This window comes from Ambystoma mexicanum, chromosome 2p (genome assembly GCF_040938575.1).
Source record: "Ambystoma mexicanum isolate Mex_15411 chromosome 2p, UKY_AmexF1_1, whole genome shotgun sequence".
Taxonomy (NCBI): Eukaryota; Metazoa; Chordata; class Amphibia; order Caudata; family Ambystomatidae; genus Ambystoma; species Ambystoma mexicanum.
In genome coordinates this window covers 146607369-146635050 of record NC_090923.1, presented here as the reverse complement: position 1 = coordinate 146635050, position 27682 = coordinate 146607369, and the positions used below count along the sequence as shown (strand labels likewise).

Below are 27682 nucleotides of genomic sequence, written 5' to 3'. Positions count from 1 at the left end.
CAGCACACAGTGGGGCACCTGCATGGCATTTCACAACCATTATTCTCACGAACACTCATCCAAGTGCTCGATGCCCTCCTCAAGCACACAGACGACCACATCTCATTACCACGGACTGCCCAGGAGATTGCAAACACCAAAGTGGGTTTCCATGCACTAGCCAGCATACCCGGTTGCATTGGTGCCATCGACTGCACCCATGTGGAATTGGTGGTTCCACGTGCCATGGAGGTACCGTACCGCAACCGGAAACAGTTCCACTCTATCAACGTGCAAATGGTCTGTGACTCCAACAAGATCATCACACATTGTTGTGCCCGATTCCCCGGATCAACCCATGATTCCATGGTCCTGAGGAACTCCACAATACCACGCTACATGGAGCGACATGCAGGCCCAAGATCCTGGCTACTCGGTGAGTGCAATGTCATGGAAGTGGGCATGGGAATGACGTACCAGTGCATACTCCACCTGGCAGAAAGGGGGGGGGATGATGCATACTCCACCTGGCAGAAAGGGGGGGGGGATGATGCATACTCCACCTGGCAGAAAGGGGGGGGGATGATGCATACTCCACCTGGCAGAAAGGGGGGGGGGGTGATGCATACTCCACCTGGCAGAAAGGGGGGGGGGATGATGCATACTCCACCTGGCAGAAAGGGGGGGGGGATGATGCATACTCCACCTGGCTGTGAGTAACACAGAGAACGGATACAGAGGAAGGGCACTCACAATGCACAAAACCCCTCTGCATACATAGGGTGATGGCATGCAAAACAGGCCATGGCAGCAATGAGCATATACTGGTTGCATAGTGTGAATCAATTAGTGCATGTAGAAGTGAGCCAAGGTAACAGTTCCATGCCAGCCATGGTGGAACATCATGTTCCTGATCAGACAACATGACTGACACATACATTCTTGCCTACATACAGGTGATGCAGCCTATCCCCTGAAGAGGTGGCTCCTCACGCCAGTCCGGAACCCGCAGAACCAGCACGAGGAGGACTTCAACCGTGCACATACACGTACTCGTGTGGTCATAGAGCAGACATTCGGCCTCCTGAAGGCACGGTTCCGAAGCCTCAGCAGGTCTGGTGGGGCACTCCTGTATGGCCATGAGAAGGTGGCAAAGATCGTCATGGCATGTGTCATGCTGCACAATATGTGCGTCAGACGGAATGTGCCCCTGCCCCCTGACGCAGAACTGCAACCACCTGACGATGAGGATGAGGAGGGTGCAGATGGGGCGCCACCACATGGAGGAGGCGATGCACAGGAGGGGCGTGCCATGCGCCAAAGTATCATCGACCACTGCTTCTAGCACACACGGCTGGTGTTCATCGCATGGAGACTGCACTTGGGGCACTGTGTGTCTCTGGGACATGCACACTGTGGACTGTACACCAATAAAGCACACATACGCAATGAAAATGTCCACACATTTCCTTTTTTTGAAAGAAAAAAGTGTATTGGAACTATGAACTGTCGTGTCACACCCCCTCCCACCTCCCCCCTGCACACCCCAACACACCCCCTCCCACCTCCCACCTCCCCCCTGCACACCCCAACACACCCCCTCCCACCTCCCACCTCCCCCCTGCACACCCCAACACACCCCATGTAGCTGTCAACAGATGCCTGTGACAGTGTCCACAGGCCGTCACAAGCCCCCTCTCCCGGCACCCGGGGCACCCCTGGCTGTGGAGCGCAGGTTGCGTCCGGAACGGCGCACGGGGCTGCTCTGCGCAGAACTGGCAGTGGAGGATGTCCCTGGCTGCTCCTGTGCATGCACGTCCTGTCGTGTGTGGGTGAGGCCAGTGACCGCACGACGCAAGGCCGCAAGTTCTGCACAGATGTCCCTGGACATGGCCTGCATGGCATCCCTCAGGGTGGCAGTGCTCTGCGCCACTTCCGCCCTTAGTGTCTCCGTGGCCTGTTCAATGCTAAACCTAGCCCCCACACATTCCGCGGCATGCTCATCCAGCATTGCGGACAGTTGATGCTGCCGTTGAGTGATGTCCTCGAGGGACGGCTGGCCGTGCTGGCCCATGGCCAGTGCAGGTGGAGTGATGGAGGGGCTGGTCCCCTCCTGTGGAGTGTGGACAGGGCATGGGGTGGAAAGCCACTCCTCTGCCTCAGTGTGCCCCTGTGTGTCGCCCTCATGGGGGCTGGCGTCTGAGAAACAGGGGGAATGTAGTTGGTCAGTGGGGCTTCTGACCTCCTGCTCCATGTCCGAGTCAGAACATGCAGCTGTTGCAGCTGTCTCCCCGATGTTGCTGCTGGCCGCTGACCCCCTGCCTTCTGTGGCAGGCAATGTCGGTGGAGGTGGAGCAGCTGCTGCTGGCCTGCTGCCAACAGGGGTGCTTGCCGGTGGGACCTCCGGTATGCCTGCAGTGGGACCTGCTTGTCGTGGGGTCTGCCTCACTGCAGCTGAGGTTGAGGGTGCAGGGAGGTTGTTGTTGGACTTCGCTCTCTTCGGCGCAGGGGTGTCCTGGTCCTCTGGGTGTGATTCTGTGCCTGTGGTGGAGCAAAGGTGGGAGGGCGTTATTGATGGGTATACGGACTTTTGAATGACAATGGTTGACATTATTTTGGCCAGTGGATGAGGCAGATTTCAGGCAGTGCCATGCAGGTTGTCTCCTTTTGGTGTGGTATGTGGATGCAGGTATGCGGGTGCCAGCAGTGTATGCAGGCTGGTGCTCGCATGTGGCTATGGGCAGTATTGATTTGTGTTGCATTTACAACCTTGTGCTACACATGATTGGACTGCTGTGACTATGGCATGTCTTGTATGAGGCACCTACCTTCATCGCCTGATGTCGGGGCTCCCCTTTCCATCCCTCCAACGCCTTCGATGGATTCCATGCCGATGGTGGTAGCACAGATCTCCTCCCACGGTTGGAGTTTCAGGGGGGATTCCGACCCTCCACCGGTTCCCTGGGCAAGGTTGCGGTTTGCCGAGATGACGGCTCTGACCCGTATGCGCAGGTCATCCCAGCGCTTCCGGCACTGCTGTGGGGTGCGGGGTACGGTCCCCACCGCGCTGACGCGCTCAGCCACCAGGGCCCAGATGGCCTTCTTCTTCCCGATTGCTGTCCTGGTCATTTCAGGGGAGAAAACAACACCTGCGTTGTCCTGCAGGGTCTCCGCTAGCATGCAGAGTTCCTCCCGGCTGAATCGCTCCTGGCGCTGGCGGTCACATGCCTTTTTCACGGATTTTGGCATTTTCGGGAACTTGGATGGGTGGGTGTTTGGTTGGGACAGGTGTCAGGGTTGGGTCTGGTGTTGTTTGGTAGGATGGCGATGGATTGTGTTTTTAAAGATGGCCGACGGGCTGCTTCCCGTTCCGGCGCGATGACGCTATTTCCGGTTTGGCCTTTTACGGCCGCCGCTAATTACGGTGGCCGTAAATTACGGTGGCCGCTACTTACGCTGGCGGAAGGGCACCTTGCTCGCTTAGCGATGCCGGTAGGGGCCTTTTCCGCCATGGCGTTATTTGCATTACCGCCATGGCGTAATGCTCGTGCGCGATGGGTCGTGATGTGGCGCTCTTTACGCCATCGTCCCACGGCGTAAACGCTCATTACGCCATGGCGGTAATGACGGGCGATTACCGCCAGGGTCTTGTACTTAGGCACTTATTTGGTACTGTCTAATGAGGCGCATCCAAATCATATTCTGAATGGGTAAATAGACTAGTAATACAGTATTGTAACAGTAGTTTCAGCTTGCCTGGCTCAATGCTTTGAAGCAACCCGAGATATTTACATCATGTATTTGGGCATAATGTTAGGGTGCTCATTTTAAAATTGTAAAATTACAGCCACACATTGAAGTGGCTCACCAGTATTTGTGAAAAAAGTACAGTGCATAACCTGAGTGCTCCTACACCAAAACACAATGAAACATTTGTCAAATCCTGCCTTCAGGTTAAACAAAGAAATGAATGTCAGAGAAAAGAGTTGGACATGATGAGAAGAGGTCGAAGGGAGGGGCAAGAGGAGATAAATCTTCAAGTCCCTCAGTCCACCTATATAGGGGCGTTGGAACTGCATAAAAATAGCAACCACTATCCGAATTGCTATATACAACAATTAAAACGGGGCTCTTCCGTTTTCCCTAGAAGTGTTTACTGCATATTGTAAACTGATGAACCAAGAACCGGGATTCATATCCACACTTTGCCACATGACCAAATTATGTGCGCATGGATGTGACTCTTTCATTTAAAGTGTCCCTTTTTTAGCTCTTAAAGGCATGATAGAATGACCCTGCCTGTGGTAAACAGTAGAGGGCCATCCTGATTATGATATTGCATTATCACATTTTTTTTAAGCTCCTATTGATAGTAAGATATCTAGCATCAGGGTTTAGTACATTTGTATCTCAGCCTTTCTAGGTCATGGAATGCCCTATTGCAGAATCAGTGGGTTTTCATATAATTTGGCTATCAGACATTATTTCTTTCTGCATTATCTTGTTTTCTAAATTGCACATACCAATCAATGATCTTCTGTTTTCTTTAGCTGAATGTTTGTTTTATTTTGCAGATATTGTATACCTCTCTCCAATGATTTGTGCAGTCTTCATTGCGCTGATCCCAATTTGGATTGCTATTGCAAAGGAGAGCCCATCAATCTCTGAGGTTTTGAAATCTGGTTGGCAGCCAGTTATTGTTGCAATGTCTATCAGCAGGTGAGCCATATCATAATATGTTTTCCAATGCTGTTTGTTTTTAAATGGTTGGAACACAAGCTGGTTTTTTTAAGGGTATTTTGAAAAAGATTGTGTTTAATTTACAAATCATTTAAAAACATTGTTCACAACTATGACGTTTCCTCAAAAATAAGAATACATCTTCACACAATAATCTATAGTCCCTACCACACAGCTCTAGTGAACGAGTGGGTAGTTTAGTATTCATGCACATTCAATTCTTTTCTCTTGTTGGCTATGTACAGAGACAATGAAAGATGGCCCGATCTACTGTACAGATAGAAACACATTTGTTTTTTTTGTTCTAAACAAAATACCAGGTGGATATTATTTTATCCTTTCAGATTTCCAGTTCTCCCTGTTTCCCTTTGGGCCCCAACTTGGCAATCTTTATCTTCAGTTGCTTGATAAAATTTCACAGTTTTGCCAGGCTATTGAAAATTGTTGTCCCGTTCTCATGTTTTTAAGGTCTACTGAAGTGACCAGTTGCATTAAAAAGTTGATTGCAATCTTACATTATTTGGTTTGTCTTCAGTGATTTTACAGTGTTTGATGGCTTTCTTGAGAAACTATTTAATTCATTATTCTGAAAGATAAAAGGTATTTTGTTTTTCTTTCAGTTTTTCCACTTCCATCACAAACCAGTAGTGTAGTTGATTGAAAACAACTGATACAAAATAGCTTTTGTCAACTATAGGGATGAAATGTGATATTTATTGATCATTCTCTAGCTTAAAGTAGTCTCATGATGGCGTGGAAAATAAATTAGACATATTGCTGTATTTTCTCACTGGAAATTCTCATCTTTGCGAGCATTGGAAGTGAGTAAATGACACCTATAATTGTGCATAGAACTGCGTATAGGTCCTGGGATGGAGGTGAGATGGTAATAAATACAGCAGTACTCACTTTCATTTGAGGAAGTAATATCTCCTGTTTGATTACAGATACATTTTAAAATGTGTGAAGCCTAGTGGTCAACAGAAACATATATGAGCCTGACTTGTCACTGCTGTAATCCTAGCTGTAGTTAAATTGGGGTTAATAAAAAAGAGAGTAAGGAAGAGAGTGTTTTCCTTTCCTTAGTGACACATCTTGCATCTGAAATCAACTAAAGATAGTTTGATAGTATGCAGGTGTGTCGGCCTCTGGATCCATGCAAAAAGATTTAAGCGCTCTACCATCACATGCTTTTGTTCAGATGTCATTTTGTAAATGTTTTTTATTGAATACAATTGGTGATTGTTAAAAAATGTGTTCAGTTTTTTGCCAAATAATCATACAATTTCTGCCAACATTTTTTTGCACCCATATTCTAGCCCTTAAAGTGGTGGGCACTCTGGCCTCTTTCTGGAGGTTATTCCCATGTCTGAAAAATAGAAATTACTTCCCGAAATTCCGACTGAACATTTATAAGACTCAAGTAGTTTTGAAGTATTTTAAACTGAATACTGTCAACAGTGTTTCTTGCCGCTTTTGCGAAGATTTGGAGTCGACCAAAACATTGGAAAACTTGATTTTGTTTTTTGTGAATGTGTGTGTTAACCGCCAGACTTTCTTGGAGAGACATTTAGATGAAATGAAATCTGTAAACACTTTCTACATTTGGAAATTATGTTTGAACGGTTCGAACAGATCATTGTGTGCTGCAATAGTGGGGTTTTTAAATTAATTGGAGTGGAACGCTGCAGAAAAATTCAATGTTGTAAACTTATTAGAACTGTAAAGTAATAATTACATATGAAACATTGAAATTAAAAATTGTATTTTATCGCTGTTTGTTACGTTTTAAGTGTCTCTACAATTTTTTTATTGAATTGGATTGTAGCTTTTCTGAGTTATTTACTTTTTATTTTCCATTCTTTTATAGCGTTTCTTTTATTTATTAAGGTTGAACTGTTGTTTAGCCAATAATCAAATTCAAATTATTTTTAGCTATTTTTTCAAGGAAAGTCATGGATTCAAGAAGAGTTTTTATTTTACTGAACAGATTATGGAAATGAAAAGTATAAAAAAAAAGGTCAGCGGATGACAGAGAGAATAACCTAATTTCAACCATTTGTTACAGTTTAAGCAAAGCACATTTACTTTCATAGATGGAGATTTAACATGTCAATCTTTGTTGTTGACAACGGTTGTTTTTACAATGATATTGATGACTTTCTTTCACTGAGCCAATCTCTGAAAATAAAAATATTGATGCTTAGTTAAAGGCCATAGTCAGACATCAAGCCTCTTATGTAAGAGATATTATGGGCATTCTGAATAAATTCACTCTAACTCTAACCAAGAGTTAGAATAGAGAACATATGCCCCCTTCATCCATATTACTCAAATTCTAGCTTGATGGAACACTTCCCACAGAAACTGACCCAGTGAACTGCCTCATTTGCCTCTAAAGCCAGAAGGTCTAAGTCATTGTCATCCGCCTTCTCCTCCAAATATGCAATCAAGTCTGGAGTTTTCTGGATTTTCTCTGCCCCCTGCTTCTCCTGTGCGAATCCCATTTGGTCACAATGAATCATGGATGAGAAGGGCAAATCCAGATGTGTGGCCAGGACCCTGGTAATAGTTTTTACATCCACAATAAGCAAAGACATGGATCTGTATGTACCACAATTCTTCTTTCTCCACCCTTCCTTGGAGATAACTCATATAGTAGCTTCCAGGAAGGAGCCAGGTGGAATCACCTTCTCCAAAAAAACAATAAATAACATAGATAAGGTTGGCCAAAAATCTCTCCTAAGCATTTAATAAACACTGCAGAGAATCCATCTGGTCTCTGGGTTATAGCAAGCTCATATGCTGTATGCCACCCAAAACCTCTTTTCTCTTTATGTGGACTTCTAACCGGGGGAAATTGAACCTGTTTAGGTAAACTGTAATATGCTTCATTACCCCCCTCATCATCTTCCTGTGAAAAAAGGTTTCATAAAACTGTGAAAACCTTCGAGCAATCTCAAGGGAATCAGCAATTTCCCTGCAGTCTACATCAGTGGGGACTTACGCATAGGGAGTGCTAGGGTGGTGCCTCCCACTCCTTAATTTTTGGGCCCCAAAGGTCCCCTGAAGAAACACAGACCCAAAGAAATCTGGATAATGTAACAAGCGATTTTAACTCACACCATAATAATGCAAATGTAGTGGTGTCCCTTATGTCCTTCACAGCACTTTCCATGGTGAAGGCAACTAAATAAAATGTGCACATGCCATAATTCATGTACAGCTCTGTGAAAGGCATTGGGGAGACCATGGGTGACATCACGTCATACAGGATGCTTCAGGGGCTCTGAGAAATTTGGCTCTTGAACCATGCTGAAGAGGTCTTCGCCCTTCCCTCTGCCTGTCTATCCAAGGCCAGGGCTGCAATCTGAATGCTGACCCTACCCTCTGCCTGATCCAAGAATAGGCAGGAGGATGGGTCAAGGGCATCACCTGACCCCTGGCTGTCTTCCTTCAATGTCAGTGAAGTGGAGGAAACCCAGGCTGATGAGAGAAGGACACAGATGTGACCTGCAAAAGCATGTTTTTATAATAATACAAAGGAAATGTTGTGTATGCGTGTGTTTGTGTGAGTGTGTGTGAGAAATATTTTATTCTAAAGTGTCCTTGTGTGTGAGTGATAGAGTGTATCTGCATGAGTGAATTGTTCTGGTGTGTGCTGTGTGAATGATTGAGAGAGGTTGTTTGGGCGTGTGACTGCTTATGTGCATGTGTGTGTGTGAGGATTTGGGCTGGGAGGAGCATTGATGTGGGGCAGTACTAAGGTAAGAGAGCATGTTCTTGCTGGCCGCATGCCATTTTTTACCATGGCATGGAATTGTTTTCTGGATATCTATGATAGAGTAAGCTTGATAAGTGTTATTATGTGGCTGGACTGACATACTTTACTGCAGCCAGTCTGGCTGGGCCTCATTGGTAAAGCAAGCATGGTAAGTGTTGCTATGTGCCTAGACTAGCCTACATTGGCAAAGCCAGTTTAGTTTCTTTTTATTTTGGCATGGCATTTTTAATGGCAAAGCCAACAGGAGTAGCTCTAACGAGAGTATACTGGCATTATGTGCAAATCAAGCATGCATATGTTCTGATATGGTAATAGTGGCATATATTGGTGCAGCCTGCATGGCAATGTATGGGCACAGCCAGTGTGAACATTTGTTTTATACTGTCACATATTGTGGGGGAAGACATCATATAATTGTGTAGTGAAATGCTCCTGTGCACTGTTGGTCCCTGCCATCTCTTGGAGTTGTCCATGCGTTACCCTACAAAACTGATTGTAAACTGTCTGGCTTTTTGCCCATATTTTCACAGAAATTGGAATGCCTTTTTACCCACAACCATGGAGAACCTCAACCTCCTATGAATCTGTAATCGACCCCATTTTTGCATGGCTGAAAACCAATAGGAATGCCCAAAGTCTCCCATGCCTACTTGATTGCTCCCCGTTTTTTAATTTAGTTTCCTGTACAAAGTGAATACCTACATCTTTCCACACACACTCTATAGCAAAAGGAGGGTGAATTGAGGCCCTTAACATTCAACGTATCTGCTCTAATCCCACCATCAGCTCTACGAATGCCAAGGGCAGAGGGCATTGTTCATCCAACATGGCCTGCCAAACCTTTTCAAAACATCCTGAAAGAAATAACAACTGCTGTATCCTTTAACCCTTAAACAAACCGAAAGTCCCCTTTGTAGAACAATTCCCATCTTCACCCCCAGGTTTTAACCCCCATCCAAAAACAGACCCTCCAGTGAAATACTTAGCTTCACCTGGGCCACCAAGTAGAACTCCTAAGATCAGACCCCCAAAAGAGGCACTGTTTCACATTTTAAATAACTCACAATACCTCTGCACATATTACATCCCATTTTAATCTCTGCTCCGGCCCCCCAATATTGAATCAACTTACTGAAGAATTCAGCTAACCCCCACCAAGAATCTGATCATGAATCCCAGTCCACATCAACCTTACCCTTCATTCGCTTGCATGGGGATGGCGTATTCAGTTTCCTAAATTACTGGAGCGTGTAATTTTTTCCTTTGCCACATAGGGGGTCATTACGACCTGGGCAGTAAGGGATACCGGGCACCGATAATGAAATCCCTTACCGCCCTTTTCCAAGGTCCCTTGGCGGGGACCGGAAGGAACGTGTGGCCGGACGCTAAGGGACCAGGGTGCTTATAACGGGCTTGCAAGTGAAGGCGAGCGTCCCCCAAATAGCACGATCCTCCCCACAGTGAGAAACAAAAATGGACTCTCCCAGGATGGGAATAAGGCCAGGACAAAGTGCAGGTGAGCTTAAATAGGAGTTTATCAGAATAGGGCATGCAAAGAACTCTGCAAACTCCGAGAGCGCTCTGTCTGACAATAGCAAAGACAGGCGTATATATTTACAGAATGCGTCATAAGAACCTACATGCTATAGGGGGCACAAGTTCGTGGGGATTGGGTGGCGACGACTAACTATCGGTGTTGCTGTGATGTGGTTTGCCGTGGCTGGAGAATGTCACCGGTTACCCTCGTGTGTTGGGCTGGGCTTGGCAGGTCAGCTGGGCTCATCCGGACGGTGTTGTTGTACCAACCGTGACCAGTGTCAGTGATGAATGTCTTTCCTGGCTTTCTGCCCTAGGGCCACGCACACCGCAGTCATTCAACATTGCAATATTATCATCCCTGGTAAATCTTCCAATAGGTTATTCTACAGGTTAATGCAACACAGGAGGAATGCACCTAGAGTGGGGTCTTTTGGCAATACATCAATACATGGTTACCATCGTCCTGTTGACCGGGTATCAGAGGTCGCGAGGTTGGGTCTCAGGGCATGGGACAGGCGGTCCGCGTTATCATGTCTTGTTAGAAGTCATTATGGATGTGTTCCTGCAGTGTTGCCATAATATTGGGTGTCCTAATTTTACAGGGGCCATTAACCTAAGGTGAGCCGGTGGGTCGTGGAGCCTAAGAAAGGGCGCCTTTGGATCTGTGTTTTTAGGCCGGGGTTTACTGCTGGGTTGTAAATAATTCAGGTGGCAGGCCGTGGCCTTAGGCGCTGCGGGGGGAATGTGAATGTTTGAAGCGGTTCCAGCCGAATTGGGGGAGGTGGAGCAGAGCAGCACAGGCCTCTGCTTTTTCATCTGGCAGGCTTCACTGGGGTAAGGGGGAATGGCCTTGCATGTGCTTCACAAAGGTATTTTCCTCGTGTGTTGCAGATTTAGGTGGAAGAGACATAAACATTCACATAATATACAATACTCATTGAGTCTTTTCAAAGCTCACGTTTTTGACATTGCTAGTGCCATCCATATGGCCAATTCGAACATATTACTTATAGGCTAAGTATTTAACAACCACAACATTTTGTTACATGTCTATACATGTGCGGTAAGTGAGGTAGTAGTAAGGTTGGTGGAGCGCGCAGGAACAACCCGCCAATAAGACTGACGGCAGTGACACATGGTGAGCTTGGACCTACATATGGTGCATTTTCATGCACCCCTTACGTGAGCTCCCAATTGGGTTGCATTTGTCTTCCCTTGTACTCTAGCAGCATTAGTTCAGTTATGGCATGGGACCTTGGGGTGCAGGCTTCTTGGTAGAACACAAAACATGAAAAACCCCCGGGACACTTTTACTGTTTGCGCACAGCTACAGGGATGTGGGTGCTTCATCCCTAATGTCATATAAGCACACATTCTGCCATTCTTATGGAGGTTACAGGTTTTTAGTCAGAGAGGTTGTGGGGAGAAAGGTTTCATCACAGGTGGTTTGCTCATTAGTATTTTGGGACTCTGCTTTTGTCAGGGGACCATTTTACAGTTCTTTTCCACCCCGGCCCTGCTGGCCGAGTCATACTGGAAACAGCGATACACTGCGGAAGGTGAAATGTTACAGTGTTGGTATCTAACACTAGCTCATGTCCATCTGTCTGTGGGAACGGGCTCTCAGCGGATCTGCCAGAGAGCTGCGGCCACAGGGATAACTGAAACTCTCCAAGGGTGGGGGCCGCGCTGTGGTGCACAGGGCTCAAACCATCTTTATTTCACAAAATGGGTTCCAGGGCATAGCTAAATTCAGCAGGTTTGGTCAATGTCTTCAGCCAGTGGCCCACCCACCACCTGGGCCCTGACGAGCCATGGACTTCACCGCGGGGAGGGTAATGGGAGGGAGAGGGGGGTCTCCTGGACCAATCCTCCCATACATTTCCCCCCTTACGTTACTTAAGTAACGAATACTTTAAATCCTCCAATCTCCTGCACTCTTCCTCGTCAGCTATAGCGTCATCCCATGCAGGGGTGCCTTTTATGGGCATCCATGCCCTGCACACCCCTCGCAGGCTTTCGCCTCTTCTAGCATATTCATCTGGAGTGCAGGTCAGGTATATACAACCGCTCTCCCCTTCTAAGTCTACCCACACCTCCTCATACCATTCAAGTATACGGGGCTCTTTAATTGTAGTGTGCCATAATTTATCTACTATATCCTTGTCGTGGTACCTGGGCTCCATCTGGAATCTTGACGTGTCATCCGTTCCTGTTTGTACCTGTACTTCTTGCATAGTTTGTATTGTACCCCGGGCGTTGCCCATTGTCACCATCATCATTGCACCATTCGGTACTGCGTTAGCACAACATCGAAGACCCACCTGGCACAGGCAAAAAATAAAAAGGAGGAACACTACAGCCGGCATCAAAAATGTGACCGTCATTCCCAGCCACGATGGGACCCAGGAGAAGATGGTGTCGAACCATGTGCTTTCTTCTGCTCCACCTTCCATTTTCATTCTTTCTCCTAGATTATGTACTGCCTCGATCACATGGGACAGGGAACCGTTATCTGCGTCTTCGGAAGGTACGAAAGGGCAGCAGGTACTTCCAATTTTTCGGCAAACACCTCCGTCCATTGCTGTCAACAGGTCCAAGACATACCTATTTTGCATGGTCATTAGTCCACTTTTATTACGTTAAACCCTTCTTCGGTGTCATTTGCCAGCTGGATCAGCTCCCAGCGTGTGATTTGGAGCCACTTTGCATTAGCTCGCGCCTGGATGCTTGGGATGAGTTAGGCAAAGAAAGTTTCTGCAGAGCTGAATAATCGGTATCTATCCGGGATCTGTGCCAGCAGTTCTGATGATGCTTTTGATATGTAGTTCGATGATCGTTTGTTTCGGGACAGCACCTCCTCCTTGTTCCCGGAAGACAAGACATATACTTGCGACTCTGCAGTTGGCTGGGCCTCATTCTGCTGAGGGTTTTTTCGCGTTTTCTTGCTCCCATCAATGTGGCTTTCAGGGATTACCATTAGTGCAGAGTGTAGGGTGGCTAATGAGCAGCTTCCACCCCAGGATTATGGGAGGTGTAGGTATGCCTGATTGCCACATACCCAATAAGTGTCCATGAGGGCTGCTGTCCCCTCTCTCATATCTCGGATGGTGAGGGTCTTGTTACAATTTTTGTTTACCCCCATGATGGTTTTCCTGTCTCCCTTGAAACACAGTTCATAGTTTATTTCTTTCTGCAGCTTGAAGGGTTTTTCAATGGCCGTTACCCAAGTCAATTTTGAGATGTGTTCCTTCCATACTGGTGTGCATGTCTCTTCTATCCATTGCAGTTTCTCTGGTGCCACACCCTGCAGTGCTTCAGCCTTGCACATTATTTCTTCGTCTTTCCACTTGTTGTCTGAAAAAAGTGTCCCTTGTATTATAAAAAATGGCTCCTCCAAACATACCACTCCTACAGCCTTCGGATAACAGGTCTTCTCATTCTGCAGCATTTTAAAAGTCACCTCATGTGCCTGGAAGGTGTTCTTGATTCTGCACAATGTGAGATGAAGGAGACACTGGGCATCGACGATAGGCAACTCTTTGGGTAACAATACTTTGGGTGTACCTGAAGCATGGGGAATGAGGGAGCAGACATAACAGCTCTCATTTGTTGTTTGCTTAGCCGTTGCACTCATGTCCGCATACCATTTATTTGTCTGGTGGGGGTGTCGTGGGTCTTCCATTTTGTCCAATCCCAACCCATAATATTCATCATATTTCCTCTTCCCCGTCTCCCTTTTCCGTCTGTTATTTCTTTTTCTAAGGTTTTTCCCAGCTTCATGGGCGATGGATAGTGTGGGCCCCCCTTTCTCCCTCTCGCCCCCTTTGCCCAGTCATCATATAATACTTCATATCTCGCTGTCATTTTTTCATTCTCTTTCTTCATGCTATCTAGCAGGGTGCTTTCTGTTGCGGGAGCGGGCACGCTGGTGGGGGCATTATATAACCATGATATAACTGAGGGGTTACGATCATTTAGACTATGGGCATTGTAATTAGATACTTTAGGCGGGGAAGTTGTGCTGTTTTGCATTTTTTCCTGAAAACCTTCATTTTGCGAGATAGCAACATTAGATGGTGTCGTGTAATATCCCCATACTAGTTTAGTTCCATCCCATACCAAAAAATCACCTTCTTTAGTATTTGCAATTGCTGTTTCATTTGTCAAATTAATCCCATTATAACCTCCCCCCCCCTCGTTCATCTCGATAGAGATGAACGCTATAAACCAATACGTAACCAGGCCAAACAGTATTGTAAAAAATAATGTAATGCATACAGTCAATCCACACTCATACGAATATCTACATCTCTCAGCTAAAAATTCTCTATATCTAATAAATCTATCCGTTGCAGGCTGCCTGTTAGTTGCCATGGTAATTCCTGTTTGAGATATAAAAGTGCATTAAGTGCATGCATGTAAACATTTTTGTTGGCACTACCAGTGCCAAGAGGTCATGGAAGGGAGATGGGTCTGGGTAGGGGAGGGGGTTTGGGATGTACAGAGAAGGGGGCAGACAATATACATATTCCTCACATTATTATTTACACTTAAATCGTTTTTTTTTTTATCTTTATCGATAACCTGTAATATAATGTTTCTCGTTAACGATTCTGTCTGTCAGTTACACTCCTCCATTCACATGTTCACGTTCACTCATCATTTTCATTAGTATTGTTTGCTGTTGTCTGTGCCTCCTCTTCCACCTCTTCCTGCACACTATTATATGCCTTTCGCACATCCGTCAAATGTATCCAGTATTTGAGCCCCTTAACTTTTACAGCTGTAGGGGTACAAAATACCACTTCATATGGTCCGTGGAACCGTGGGGCATTCCACCGGCGCACAAAGCTCCTGACGTAAATGAACTCTCCTGGCATTAATTGTCCCTGTACTTCATGTTCTTCATGGGATCCTGTTGTGTTTCCTTCTTCCCTTGTGAATCGTGGAGAGAGCTGCTTCAAGATTGCGCGCGCTACCCTAGTTAGCTTTTTCAGATATTCTGTGAACTCATCTCCCAATATCGTGGCTCTTCTGTGTGCATCTGATTGTTGGCATAGTGGGGAATGTGCAGTGTGCATCCGTCTCCCTGTCACGATTTCGTGCGGGGACAAATGGTGGTCCTTGCTTGGCTGATTCCTCAGCTGAAATAGCGCAAGGGGCAAACAGTAGATCCAGTTTTTCTTTAATGAAAAACACAATTTGGACAGTCTCCCTTTTAGCAGTCCGTTCATCTTTTCTACAACGCCATTACTTTGAGGATGATAAATCGAGCACAATTTATGTTTTATCCCCAATAATGTGGTCACTTCTTTGAAGAGCTCGTTCACAAAGTGAGTGCCGTTGTCTGAGCGAATTACGTCGCAAATTCCCCAACGCGGGAACACTTCCCTTACTAGGAACTTTGCAGCGCTCTTAGCATCAGGTCGTGCACATGTACCTGCTTCCACCCACCTCGAAAATGGGCATACAACCACTATCATGTAGCGTGCCCCATTACATCTTTCCCCCATATCCGCGTAGTCTATGTGCAGTTCTCTGAAGGGTCCTACCGGTTTCGGAATTGTTCCCCTGAGTGTTCGTAGCGTCATTCCAGAGTTATAGATCTGGCACGTTGTGCACTCATTGTCAGTCTGGATATGTACTCCTGGAGACAGGGCACGAACCAGTCTTCTTGTATCTCTGCTGCAATGTGTTGTTTTGTGTTGTGTGCTGGAAAGTGTAATTGCTGAAATGCTATTTCTAATAGTTTGACCGGCATCACTACTTTCCCTGAGTTATTTTGTCGCCATAGTAAGTCTGTGGCCGATTGGCTGCACCCTCGTTTTTCCCACACCATCTTTTCATCACCACTTTCCCCTTCCTGCAGCTCTAATATTTGTGATATGGGCATGGCATTGTATCCTTCTGGGAGCTCTTCACTTGTCTTGTGCTGTAGCATGTACTCACCTGTGTCATGTTTTTCAAAGTACGAGGCTTCCTTGGCAGCAGCGTCCGCTGCCGCGTTCCCCAAAGACACAACATCTGTGTTGGACGTATGTGCTTGGCACTTCACTATTGCTACCACTGTTGGATCTTTTAGGGCCTCAATCAACTCCTTCAGTAGTTCTGCATGTTGCACTGGGGTCACAACTGCTCTTCGAAACCCCCTCCGCCCCCATCTTGCTAGACCTCCATGTACTGTTGTCGTCATGTAAGCTGAATCTGTATATATTGTTACTACACAACCTTTAGCTGCATGTAATGCTTCTATTAGGGCAATAAGTTCAGCTGCTTGTGCTGAGAAATGTGATGGAAGGCGATACTGTACTAGTATCTCATACTCACCTTCTTCTTACCTCACCACTGCCAACCCCACATGTTTCTCTCCTGTGTCCATGTCAATGGATGCTGACCCATCCACAAAGTACACCTCCCCCTCGCTCAAGGCATTCTCGCACACCACTGTGTCCTCCCCTGTTTCCCCTGTGTAAGTCGCACTATTGTGTTCCTGCATGTCCTCCAGTGTGATGAATGTTGCCGGATTTACTGTCCTGCATCGTACCACGTGGATATTGGCGCTGGACAGTATTATTTCATAGGCAGTTGCTCGCTGTGTGGTCAGTGTACTTTTTGATATGATATGATATGATGATATGATATGATATGATATGATATGGCATTTGTAACGCGCCTATGCACAAGTGGTTCAAGGCGCGACGAGGCAGGGAGGGGGGAACAAGGGGAAGACAGACAACGATCCTACTAGGCCAGGTGTCATTCAGACCGCGCAAGTGCAGGGGTAGGGGGAAGGGAAAAAGTGCACGGGGAAGGGGGGGGTATCGCAAATAATGAGTGTTCCACGAACAACGTGACAGGGCTCCCCATTACTATAGTGGCACTTTTCTCAATGGCGAACGCGGCGGCGGCGAGAGATTGTTCGCACGCAAAATGTCCTTGCATCACCGCATCCAATGTGCCACTAAAGTAAGCCAAGGGTTTGTGTCCTAGGGAAGTCTTTTGTGTCAATACAGCTGTCATGAGTGTTCCCTTACAGTGTGAGAACAGGTAAAATTTGCGTTCATACTCAGGATTGGCGCGTACTGGAGCGCTTGAAATCAATTCTTTTAGTGACTTAAATGAGTCGCTCATCTCTTCTGACCATTCTATTTTCCTGTTCTCCTGTTGGGCCTCCTTGAGTGCTTGCAGTAATGGTCTGGTATAGGCTGCATAATCTAATATCCATGCCCTACAATAGTTGCACATTCCCAAGGATTTCTGCATCTCCTTCACTATTGTGGGTTCTCTCACTGACCTTATAGCTTCCACTCTGTCAGGGATTATTCTTTTTCCGTCTCTTGATATCAGCTGTCCCAGGTACAACACCTCTGTCTGGCAGTATTGTAGCTTTCCCCTATCCACTTTGTACCCTTTATTCGCCAGCAGCGTTAGAAGTGTTACTGAGTCTTTTCTGCACATCTCTTCATTCTGCGCGCAGACGAGTAAATCGTCTACGTACTGAATGCTCGTGCTTTCCACTGATAAATTACCCAGGTCTTCGTGTAGTATGCGGTTGAATATGCTTGGGCTTTCACAGTATCCCTGTGGTAATCTGCAATGTTTGTATCTCTTTCCTCCCAATGTGAATGCTGTCAGGTACCTGTTTTCTTCTGCCAAGGGGATGGAGAAGAATGCGTTTTTCAAAACGACCACTGTGAAATGTGATGCCGTTTTTGGAATGCTGCACAATATTGAAGCAGGGTTCGGGACCAGAGGGAACTCTTTCTGTATGACGTCATTTAGGGGGCGTAAATCCTGGATCATCCTCCACGCCCCTCCCTTTGCTTTTTTGATCGGGTAGATACAGGTGTTACATGGGGAGTTTGAAAGCACTATTATCCCCTGTGCTAGCAATGCATTTATTGTCTCTTTTATCCCTTCCTCAGCTTCACGGGACAATGGATATTGTTTCACTCGGGGCAAAATTGCCCCTTGTTTGAGCTTTATTACCACTGGTGTCACTCCATGCAACAACCCCACATAATGGGGGCTTGTTGTCCACAAATTGTTCGGCACCAGTCGCATGTCATCGTCAAAAGACGACGCTGCCGTTCCCACCACTGCCATCAATTGGACGGGAATTTGTCTCGTCTGAATCAAAATGTCACAGGGCATTGCTATTTCCATTATTATTTCGGCATCATTTTCTGAATCAGAAAAGAGATCCTCATCAGACAAGTCCCGTAGGGCAATGTTGGCGTTGATGCACAGTACAGTGCGCCATTCACACCCATCTATGTCTATCCCAATCACTGCAATCCTTTTTGCTGATACCTGTACAGCATGCAAGTCTACCACTGACCCTGGTGCTATGTCTGGGTGCACTATTGGGGCGGAAGACAAATTCTGCGGGTATTCTCCACTCTAGCTTTTTTAGCTCAGGAACTACTTGGGCCAGTGTTTTTAAACCTTCAATGAACATTCTTTCGTCCACTGGCAGGCCATGTATTTCCGGAGCAGTTGTTTGAGCCTGTACTACCAGCATTACACGTAATGGGCAGATTCCTGGTGTCGAACACACTATTACTCTTTCTGTGAATGATATTGTCATGTTGAGCTTGCTAAGAAGGTCCCTCCCGAGCAAGTTTATTGGCGATTGTTCATAATACAGTAAGGGTGTTTTTACCGTTTTACCCCCCACTGTAACATCCAAAGCTTCTGTGTAAGGAACCTCAATTACAGCCCCAGAGAACCCCTACGTCTCTAACTTCCGGTTAGATAACGGAAACCGGCCCTCCCTAATGCATGATTTCTCCACTCCCGAATCCACCATGAATATGAACTGCTTGTCTCCTATCTGCGCCCCTACCAATGGTTCCTCTGCTGCATCGTAGGTTGTAGATAGAACAGGACACGCAAGTGTTCTCTGTGGGCTGTCCTATGCTGGGTGTCTCATTGCCCTCCCTGGTTGAATACACTCCCTGAAACTACTGATACACCACTATAGGGGGCTGGTGCTGGGGCTCCATTTGCTGTCGTTGCAAAAGGGTTGCCTGGGGTGTAGAGCATAGTGTTGTTGTTCTGTGGGTGATTCTGTGTTCTGTAGTGATGTGCCTGCCTTTGCTCAGTGTACCCCTGCTCTGGTTCTCTTTGTTGTTGCCCCATTGGGAGATCATATGGGCTTCCCGGGTGGGGGTGGCCATAGTGTTCTGTCTCTGGGAATCCGTTGTTTGTTCTACTCCTACATTCTCTAGAAAAGTGCCCCCACCTCCCGCAGTTCCAACAACTTCCCTGCGCACCTCTGGGACCCTGCCATCCGTTTCCTCCCATTCCCCCGTACCCTTGTCCACCCCCTCTTCGACCCCTGTATCCACCTCATCCCCCTCGAGGGGCCCACTCTTGCCACTGCGGACCTCCACTCTGCTCGTTCCACTGCCGTTGCCCTGCTCCTGCCCAACTCGTTGCCATCCTCCCTGTATTGCTACCAGCCCCTCCTCCTCCTCATCTCCCTCCCTGCTGTGTGGGAGTGCGGCTACTGCTGCAGCGACCTTCACCAGCTTTGTTTGTACTAGTTCTGCCTCGTCTGCCAATCTCCTCTGCGCTATCTCCTTTTCCCTCTCTTTTATTCGTTTACAGTGGTGAACTATTATGCTCTGTATTTCGGGCTATTTTGTCAAGTGCTTTTTGCACCTCTTTTGGGAGCCCCCTCTTTATTATGAAGTAGAATAATGATGTTGATTGATACCAGGGCGTGCCCGTTTCTGCTCTCCACATCTCTTGGACCCGAAAAATGTAATCCATAGCATCTTCCCCGTCATTCATTGTACATTGCATTACTGACTGCAAATCCGGGGTATCTGGAAACGTCTCCCGTAAGGCGTCCCACACCCTGGCACGTACTGTGTTGAAAGAGGTGCCATCGTGGCGATCGCAGTCTAATGTTACTCCCGGGAAGCCAGCCTTTACCCATACTCTGTCAGCTTGATCCCCAACTGCTGATACTAGCAAACTCTTCACATCACCTATTGCTAGAGGTACCCCGGCTGTGTGTTTCTCGAATGCTTATATCCACTTGCTTGCCCCTCCTGATAGCGGGCGCAATAACTTTAACAAATTGGCCTTATCCATCTGAGCCCAGGGTATGTAATTCGGCCTCCCTCCTCCCCTGTGTATTAGTGGGAGTTGTAACCTCCTCTTTGTCGGTGTATCTGCACTCGTCTTCATTCTGTTTTTTCCCAGTGGCGCCATTTTCCCCAACCTATTCCTTAGTCGTCCTGTCCACTCTTCGTCCATGGTTCTCCCTGAACATGCGCCATCCAACCCCTCGCTTCCCCCTCCCATTGCCATACTTAGCCTTTCACTTTCTTCTAAATCTTCTCCTATATCACACAGTAGCTCCTCTCTACCTCCTGTAGTCCTTATCTCATCATCAGTGCACCCCTCTCCTCCCTCTAGTTCAATTATTTGGGCCGGTTCTTCTTGTATTCTAAACAATATCTCTCCTTTTTTCCACCCCTCTTCAATTGTTTTATTCTCACTCTGCGCTCTTGATGCAGGCTCTGACCTAGCAGTATTGAGTGCAGTCCGCTCACATATGCTTTTTATTCTCGAGAGCTCGTCTTTGGCTATAGAGAGCCTGGACTCTAGGTCTCCTGTTAATTTCTCTATGTTCACCATTGGTGAACTTACCTGGTCTCACTCTCTATGACTCTCATATGGTGGGGGTGCTGTCGGCCCTTGAGTGGTAGTGGTCGTTGTTGGGGGTACATATGTTGGGTCACTGTATCCTTCTGCGGGCACTGGCTTATTTAGTATTGGGTACAACCTAGTTACCTCTACCGGTGGCTCCCCCTCTGGCAACACCTTGTCATCTTTTGGTATCAGTAATGGATTGTCAGTGGTAGATGGCAGATCAGTACCTAATTCCCTTTTCTTAGGCGGGGGTATTTCTTCAAACAGTCTCCATAGGTCTAATATTTCTCTCCTATTGTGTAGCTGCTTCCCATTGTATTTCAAACAAATGCATGTAGCTACTATATCTAGGACACTCTTGTCAAATGATCCCCCTTCGGGCCATATCTGAGGCAATCCTTCTCCCTTAGCTCTGTGATCCACTGATCATGATATTTCTTAATACGTTCAGCGTACCCAGGTAGACTCTTGCAAATATGCGATAAGGGTGTTTCTGCCCCCATACTTCGTGGTTACTCGATACGGACGTATATCTGTATATATCTTAATATAGATGTATCACCATATGAGTCTACGTATTTGTGTCTTACTGAGCGTGGGAACCTTCGTGGTTTTCCGCCACCTGTACAGTATGAGAAATGGCTGCGTATAGCCTTTATTCTATACACGTTAGGGGGCACATAGAAGAGCAAACTATCAATTACTTCAGCAATTTTACCCGACAAATCAAAGAAATAAACACTCACTTTACCACATTACACTCTTCTTTGTGATATTTCTTCTGGTCACACTTACCATAACCATACCATAATTATGCATTTCTGACCACCTTTACACACTTTTTATAACAAATATGTTCTGACACATACGATGCTTACACACTCATAGGCAACACTCTATTCATAGCCCAGTTTGTCTTCCCTTTCCTCCCTTGCCAGCTGTCCCTTTCCGTTTTGCTCTGATATGTATTCGTCTTCTAGTTCTGATATAAACTTGTCTTTCTACCTATATTATCTCTTTGTTTGTACTAACCCTGTTTTTTCCCCGTACCTAGAGAGAAGAATAGAAAAAATAGCAGTTACTAATGTATTCTCCGTGTCTTCCTTTACCAGACACCTTTATCTCATTTTCCACTTCTTCATATGTTCCCAGTACTAGTCAAGATAGCACTATGCGGCGCCACCTTCTACCCCTTCGCAGAGCTAGGTTCCCGTCTCTTTATCTCTTTTCACCTCTTAATCCTAATGGCCATATGCAAAGAAAAAGCAAAGAAAGTTTAGAGTGGTCCTTAGTAGACCCAAAGTGTCCCCTTTCAACCAGCCTCGTTCCCTGTCCTATATTTCCTCCCCTACTCCCTTTATGGTCGCTTGCACTCAATACTCACGTGCCCGCCTTGAACCGAGAGTCTCCGAAACTGGGTCCGTCCAGGCAGTGTTGCCGTACACTCAACGGTCAGCCCCGGCTCCGGCGAGCGGTACTCAAAGGGGATTTTTCAACCGGGATCCCGTACCCTCTCTCTGTTGAGTGCGCACTTCTGAGCGTACCGGTCGCCGTTGGCGGGCAGCCTTCAGGAGCCGGCGCACCATGCGTATCCCTTTTCGACCGGAGATTTTCGTGCCAAAGGGGACGGTAGTGATATATATATATATGTTAGGAGAAAAATAATAATCACGCTTTCGCGGTCACCACTGAAGGCGAGCGTCCCCCAAATAGCACGATCCTCCCCACAATGAGAGACAATAATGGACTCTCCCAGGATGGGAATAAGGCCAGGACAAAGTGCGGGTGAGCTTAAATGGGAGTTTATCAGAATAGGGCATGCAAAGAACTCTGCAAACTCCGAGAGCGCTCTGTCTGACAATAGCAAAGACAGGCGTATATATTTACAGAATGCGTCATAAGAACCTACATGCTATAGGGGGCACAAGTTTGTGGGGATTGGGTGGCGACGACTAACTATAGGTGTTGCTGCGATGTGGTTTGCCGTGGCTGGAGGACATCACCGGTTACCCTCGTGGGTTGGGCTGGGCTTGGCAGGTCAGCTGGGCTCATCCGGACGGTGTTGTTGTGCCAACCGTGACCAGTGTCAGTGATGAATGTCTTTCCTGGCATTCTGCCCTAGGGCCACGCACACCGCAGTGATTCAACATTGCAATATTATCTTCCCTGGTAAATCTTCCAATAGGTTATTCTACAGGTTAATGCAACACAGGAGGAATGCACCTAGAGTGGGGTCTTTTGGCAAAACATCAATACATGGTTACCATCGTCCTGTTGACCGGGTATCAGAGGTCACGAGGTTGGGTCTCAGGGCATGGGACAGGCGGTCCGCGTTATCTTGTCTTGTTAGAAGTCATTATGGATGTGTTCCTGCAGTGTTGCCATAATATTGGGTGTCCTAATTTTACAGGGGCCATTAACCTAAGGTGAGCCGGTAGGTCGTGGAGCCTAAGAAAGGGCGCCTTTGGATCTGTGTTTTTAGGCCGGGGTTTACTGCTGGGTTGTAAATAATTCAGGTGGCAGGCCGTGGCCTTAGGCGCTGCGGGAGGTATGTGAATGTTTGAAGCGGCTCCAGCCGAATTGGGAGAGGTGGAGCAGAGCAGCACAGGCTTCTGCTTTTTCATCTGGTAGGCTTCACTGGGGGAAGGGGGAATGGCCTTGCATGTGCTTCACAAAGGTATTTTCCTCGTGTGTTGCAGATTTAGGTGGAAGAGACATAAACATTCACATAATATACAATACTCATTGGGTCTTTTCAAAGCTCACGTTTTTGACATTGCTAGTGCCATCCATATGGCCAATTCGAACATATTACTTATACGCTAAGTATTTAACAACCACAACATTTTGTTACATGTCTATACATGTGCGGTAAGTGAGGTAGTAGTAAGGTTGGTGGAGCGGGCAGGAACAACCCGCCAATAAGACTGACGGCAGTGACACATGGTGAGCTTGGACATACATATGGTGCATTTTCATGCACCCCTTACGTGAGCTCCCAATTGGGTTGCATTTGTCTTCCCTTGCACTCTAGCAGCATTAGTTCAGTTATGGCATGGGACCTTGGGGTGCAGGCTTCTTGGTAGAACACAAAACATGAAAAACCCCAGGGACACTTTTACTGTTTGCGCATAGCTACAGGGATGTGGGTGCTTCATCCCTAATGTCATATAAGCACACATTCTGTCTTTCTAATGGAGGTTACAGGTTTTTAGTCAGAGAGGTCGTGGAGAGAAAAGTTTCATCACAAGTGGTTTGCTCATTAGTATTTGGGGACTCTGCTTTTGTCAGGGGACCATTTTACAGTTCTTTTCCTCCCCGGCCCTGCTGGCCGGGTCATACTGGAAACAGCGATACACTGCGGAAGGTGAAATGTTACTGTGTTGGTACCTAACACTAGCTCGTGTCCGTCTGTTAATAATAATAATAATAATAATAATAATAATAATTCGTGGGAACGGGCTCTCAGCGGATCTGCCAGAGAGCTGAGGCTACAGGGATAATTGAAACTCTCCAAGGATGGGGGCCGCGCTGTGGTGCACAGGGCTCAAACCATCTTTATTTCACAAAATGGTTTCCAGGGCCTAGCTAAATTCAGCAGGTTTGGTCAATGTCTTCAGCCAGTGGCCCACCCACCATCTGGGCCCTGGTGGCAGGGGTGACCCCTGACGAGCCATGGACTTCACCGGGTGTGGGGATGAAGGGGGGGTCTCCTGGACCAATCCTCCCATACACAAGTCGCGAGCCCGTTATTAGCGCCCTCCCCATTCCCATTGAGCCCTATGGGGGCTCAAATGGGAATGGGGAATGGTTTGTTCAATGGGGACTTACCGGTCCCGCCAGGGTCGGACTACACTGGTAAGTCCCCATTGAACAACACTGGACTCGGTCACGGTATGGGAGGCAGCCATGGTGCTAATAGCACCATGGCTACCGCCCATCACATAACGTCCTTCATAGTCCCTTAACAGCCACAAAGCTCCCTTATTCTTCTCTCCTCATACTGACGGTGCACCTGTTTTTGCAGATTCTGACAAGTGTTCCAGGGCCTGGCTAATTTCTTCCACATTTGTAACCCTGCAATCCTCTCCCCCCATTTTAAACACCAGAGAGAAGAGGTACCCCTATTCATCTATATCTAATCCAATGCTCATTCAGCCAGGAAGAGGCTTACATTCTCTTATTTTATTAAAAATGAGTTGAGAGAGGTCCTGGTAATTCTGAATCTTCACTCCATTAATTTTAGTGTAGTCCCTTACCCTTTGTGTCTTATGAGATCATCCCTAAGATCCCGATCTTGGCCTCCTCTCATGTGGCCAGGATAAGGCAGTCGCTATCTGATCCTGACCCAGGGGGTGGTACTATGCAGGAGGTTCATGTGAGAAAGGATTCATGTCAGGGGGAGTTGGAGGCCTCTCTCAATGATTCTCCTCATGTTCCTAAAGCCTTAATGGCTTATTGTACACAAACTGACAATTCGAAGGGATTGTGTCCTCCGATGTATTCCTTATCTCGATAGATTTACTTCCAGCTTGCTGGCCTCAGCAAATTTTTTCAGTAGAGGGCGCTGCGCGTCGACGTCCCTCGAGTTGGTGTACCTCGACAGCCTCCGTATCGGTGTATTGCTCGCCCAGAGTGCACGGACAGTCATTAATCACCAGCGCAATTGCAGAGCCAATACTTTAAACGCTGGTAGACGACGCAATGACTTACAACCACACACACGCTTAGAAAATAATGAGCACTTATATGGCTATTTATTCAAAGCTTGGAAGCAACAAGTGATAACACAGAAATAAATCACAGAAAAGACAGAGAGTTCAAAAGAAAATACATCACGGTGGGCGTAACTGAATCCCTCATCTCGCCAGAAGCGGCTGGAAGACCCCGATAACAGCCAGGCGGAGAGCACAACAGCCCACAGGTATGCCGGACAAAGGCGCCCCCCTTCCGACTGAGGTCTTTGTACTTGTCCCGTCTGACCATTGAGGGGTTCCGCATATATGCACGCCACAAAAAGGGGTGGTCATTTCTCAAACCTTCTGGCAAATGCACTTGCGCATTGATGGGCAACCTTTGGTTGCCAGTTGGGTCTACCGACAGTAACCTCATGGAGCAAAGCGCTTCCCTCCTCCAAGAATAAGCGCCACGGAAAACGGTCCCATAACTCATAACAAGACATAACAAAGACAGCTTTCCCAGCAGAATGTCCTTGACTGCATACCAGGCTTGGAAAGCATGTTTTCTTCAGCAAAGTAAATTCAGCTCTCAGCAAAATGAGTACAGCTTTTCACTGTGGCATGAAGTAAATATCCATTATGGCTCTGAGTGCCCCCAGAATACACTGCGCACCAGCGCCATGTTTTAGCTCAAGCATAACAATCGGCGCCAACGTCATCATGCGTATAAATAGACTTGCGCAGCGTCCGTTGCTCAGTTCTGTTTTTCCGTGCTTCGTGGGCCTCGGAATCGTGTTGCTCAGTTCGTTATTCAAGTAGATACTACTTATTCCTCGAGTATATCTTACTCTTTTCGATGGCTTCCTCATCTGAACTGTCGACCCCACGGTCCGGCTTCAAAAAGTGTCGAGATTGTGGAAAGAAAATGTTGTTGACGGATCCTCACAGGATCTGTTTGTGGTGCCTGGGATCGGAGCACCATTGTTCAGAATACGAGGACTGCATGCCATGACGGCGAAAGCCTTGAAGGAGCGTAAGGGGAAGCTCGAAAGAGGTAAGACTGTTAAAACTTCTACTCCTTCGAAAGTTTCCTCTGCAGAGTCGAGACATTTGTCTCTTCGCTGTCACAGGAAACATTCTCGTTCGAGGCCTCGAAGCAGTTCCCATCACTCTTCGAGATCCAAACATTCGAAAAAGAGGCGTCGAAGATCTCCCTCTTCTTTGTCTTCTTCTGTTTCCCCGGAAAGGGTCACCTGCCCCACAAAACACAGCTCTCCAGCTAAGTGGGAGGAATTCCGTAAAAAGATGCTTAGCGTCTTAGAGAAAGCGGCCTCGATCCCCTCGGAGACGGCTAAAGGTGATACCCTGGGTCAAAGACCCGAAAAATCGAAACGCTGCGAGTCGTTGCACCCGGCAAAAGAAACTGCTCGAGAGCATCACAAACCCTCGAGCAAAGGCAGTAAGACTGCGTCATCTACGCCTTCATCGAAGGCCCATTCGACTCATAAATCTGCGTCATCGACGCCATTATCGAAGGGCCCATCGACGCATAGATCGGTCAAATCGACGCCGTCCTCGACGCTGATAAAGGAGAAACCTACGGCTATCACTACCTCGCAGTCAGTAGTCATACCGAGGGCTTCCACCATGACCTCGAGAATGTCGTCGATAACCTCAACGACTCCGAGTAGGATTCCGATCCTCTCGAGTTCTTCGAGGTCGCTTCATACCTTTTCAACGCCTTTTTCGGTTTCTTCGAAGCCTTTAACTTCTGCGTCGACAACGTCGACGTTTCCTCAACCAGTTACTAAAAGCTTGGCCCCTTCTACTTTAGAAATGGGTTTTAAGCCTTTTCCAAGGTCAGATTATTTCAGAGCCTTGTCCTCTATTTATGAAGAAGGTGAGGATTCTGATCAGGAAAGACCTTTTGGGTTGCAGAGAACTACAACACCTGTACCAGAGGAATTTATCTCTGAAGAAAATAGGTTGAAGGACCTTCAAGAGTCCGTGCATGATGCAAGTGGTTTAGATACTTCCCCAGAAGTAGAATTTGCCAAACCAGCCCCAGGGGAACATGCTGAGACCCCTTATAGAACTTTAATGGCCAGAATAATAGAATTCATGGGTTGGTCTACACCTTCACCTGCTTTTCAACAAGATGATATTACAGGCAACTTAATTAAAGGCCCACAGGAAGATCCTGTGGTTCCATTCCATACTGCATTACAGAGGAAAATATCGGCCAACTGGGAAACTCCTGAGGTTATCCCGGCAGTTAACAAAAAAC

The 27682-nt window shown here is 46.9% G+C and overlaps 1 protein-coding gene across 4 annotated transcripts in view; it reads left to right on the top strand.

Annotated features, from left to right (window-relative positions):
- The window catches only part of SLC41A3 (solute carrier family 41 member 3), an 864281-nt gene that overhangs the window by 469102 nt on the left and 367497 nt on the right, over nt 1-27682 (top strand). For all 4 annotated transcript variants that reach the window (XM_069643389.1, XM_069643390.1, XM_069643388.1 and 1 more), the window contains one exon: nt 4554-4698. In XM_069643389.1, the coding sequence (XP_069499490.1) occupies nt 4554-4698 (145 nt within the window). The remainder of the gene's footprint in view (nt 1-4553; nt 4699-27682) is intronic.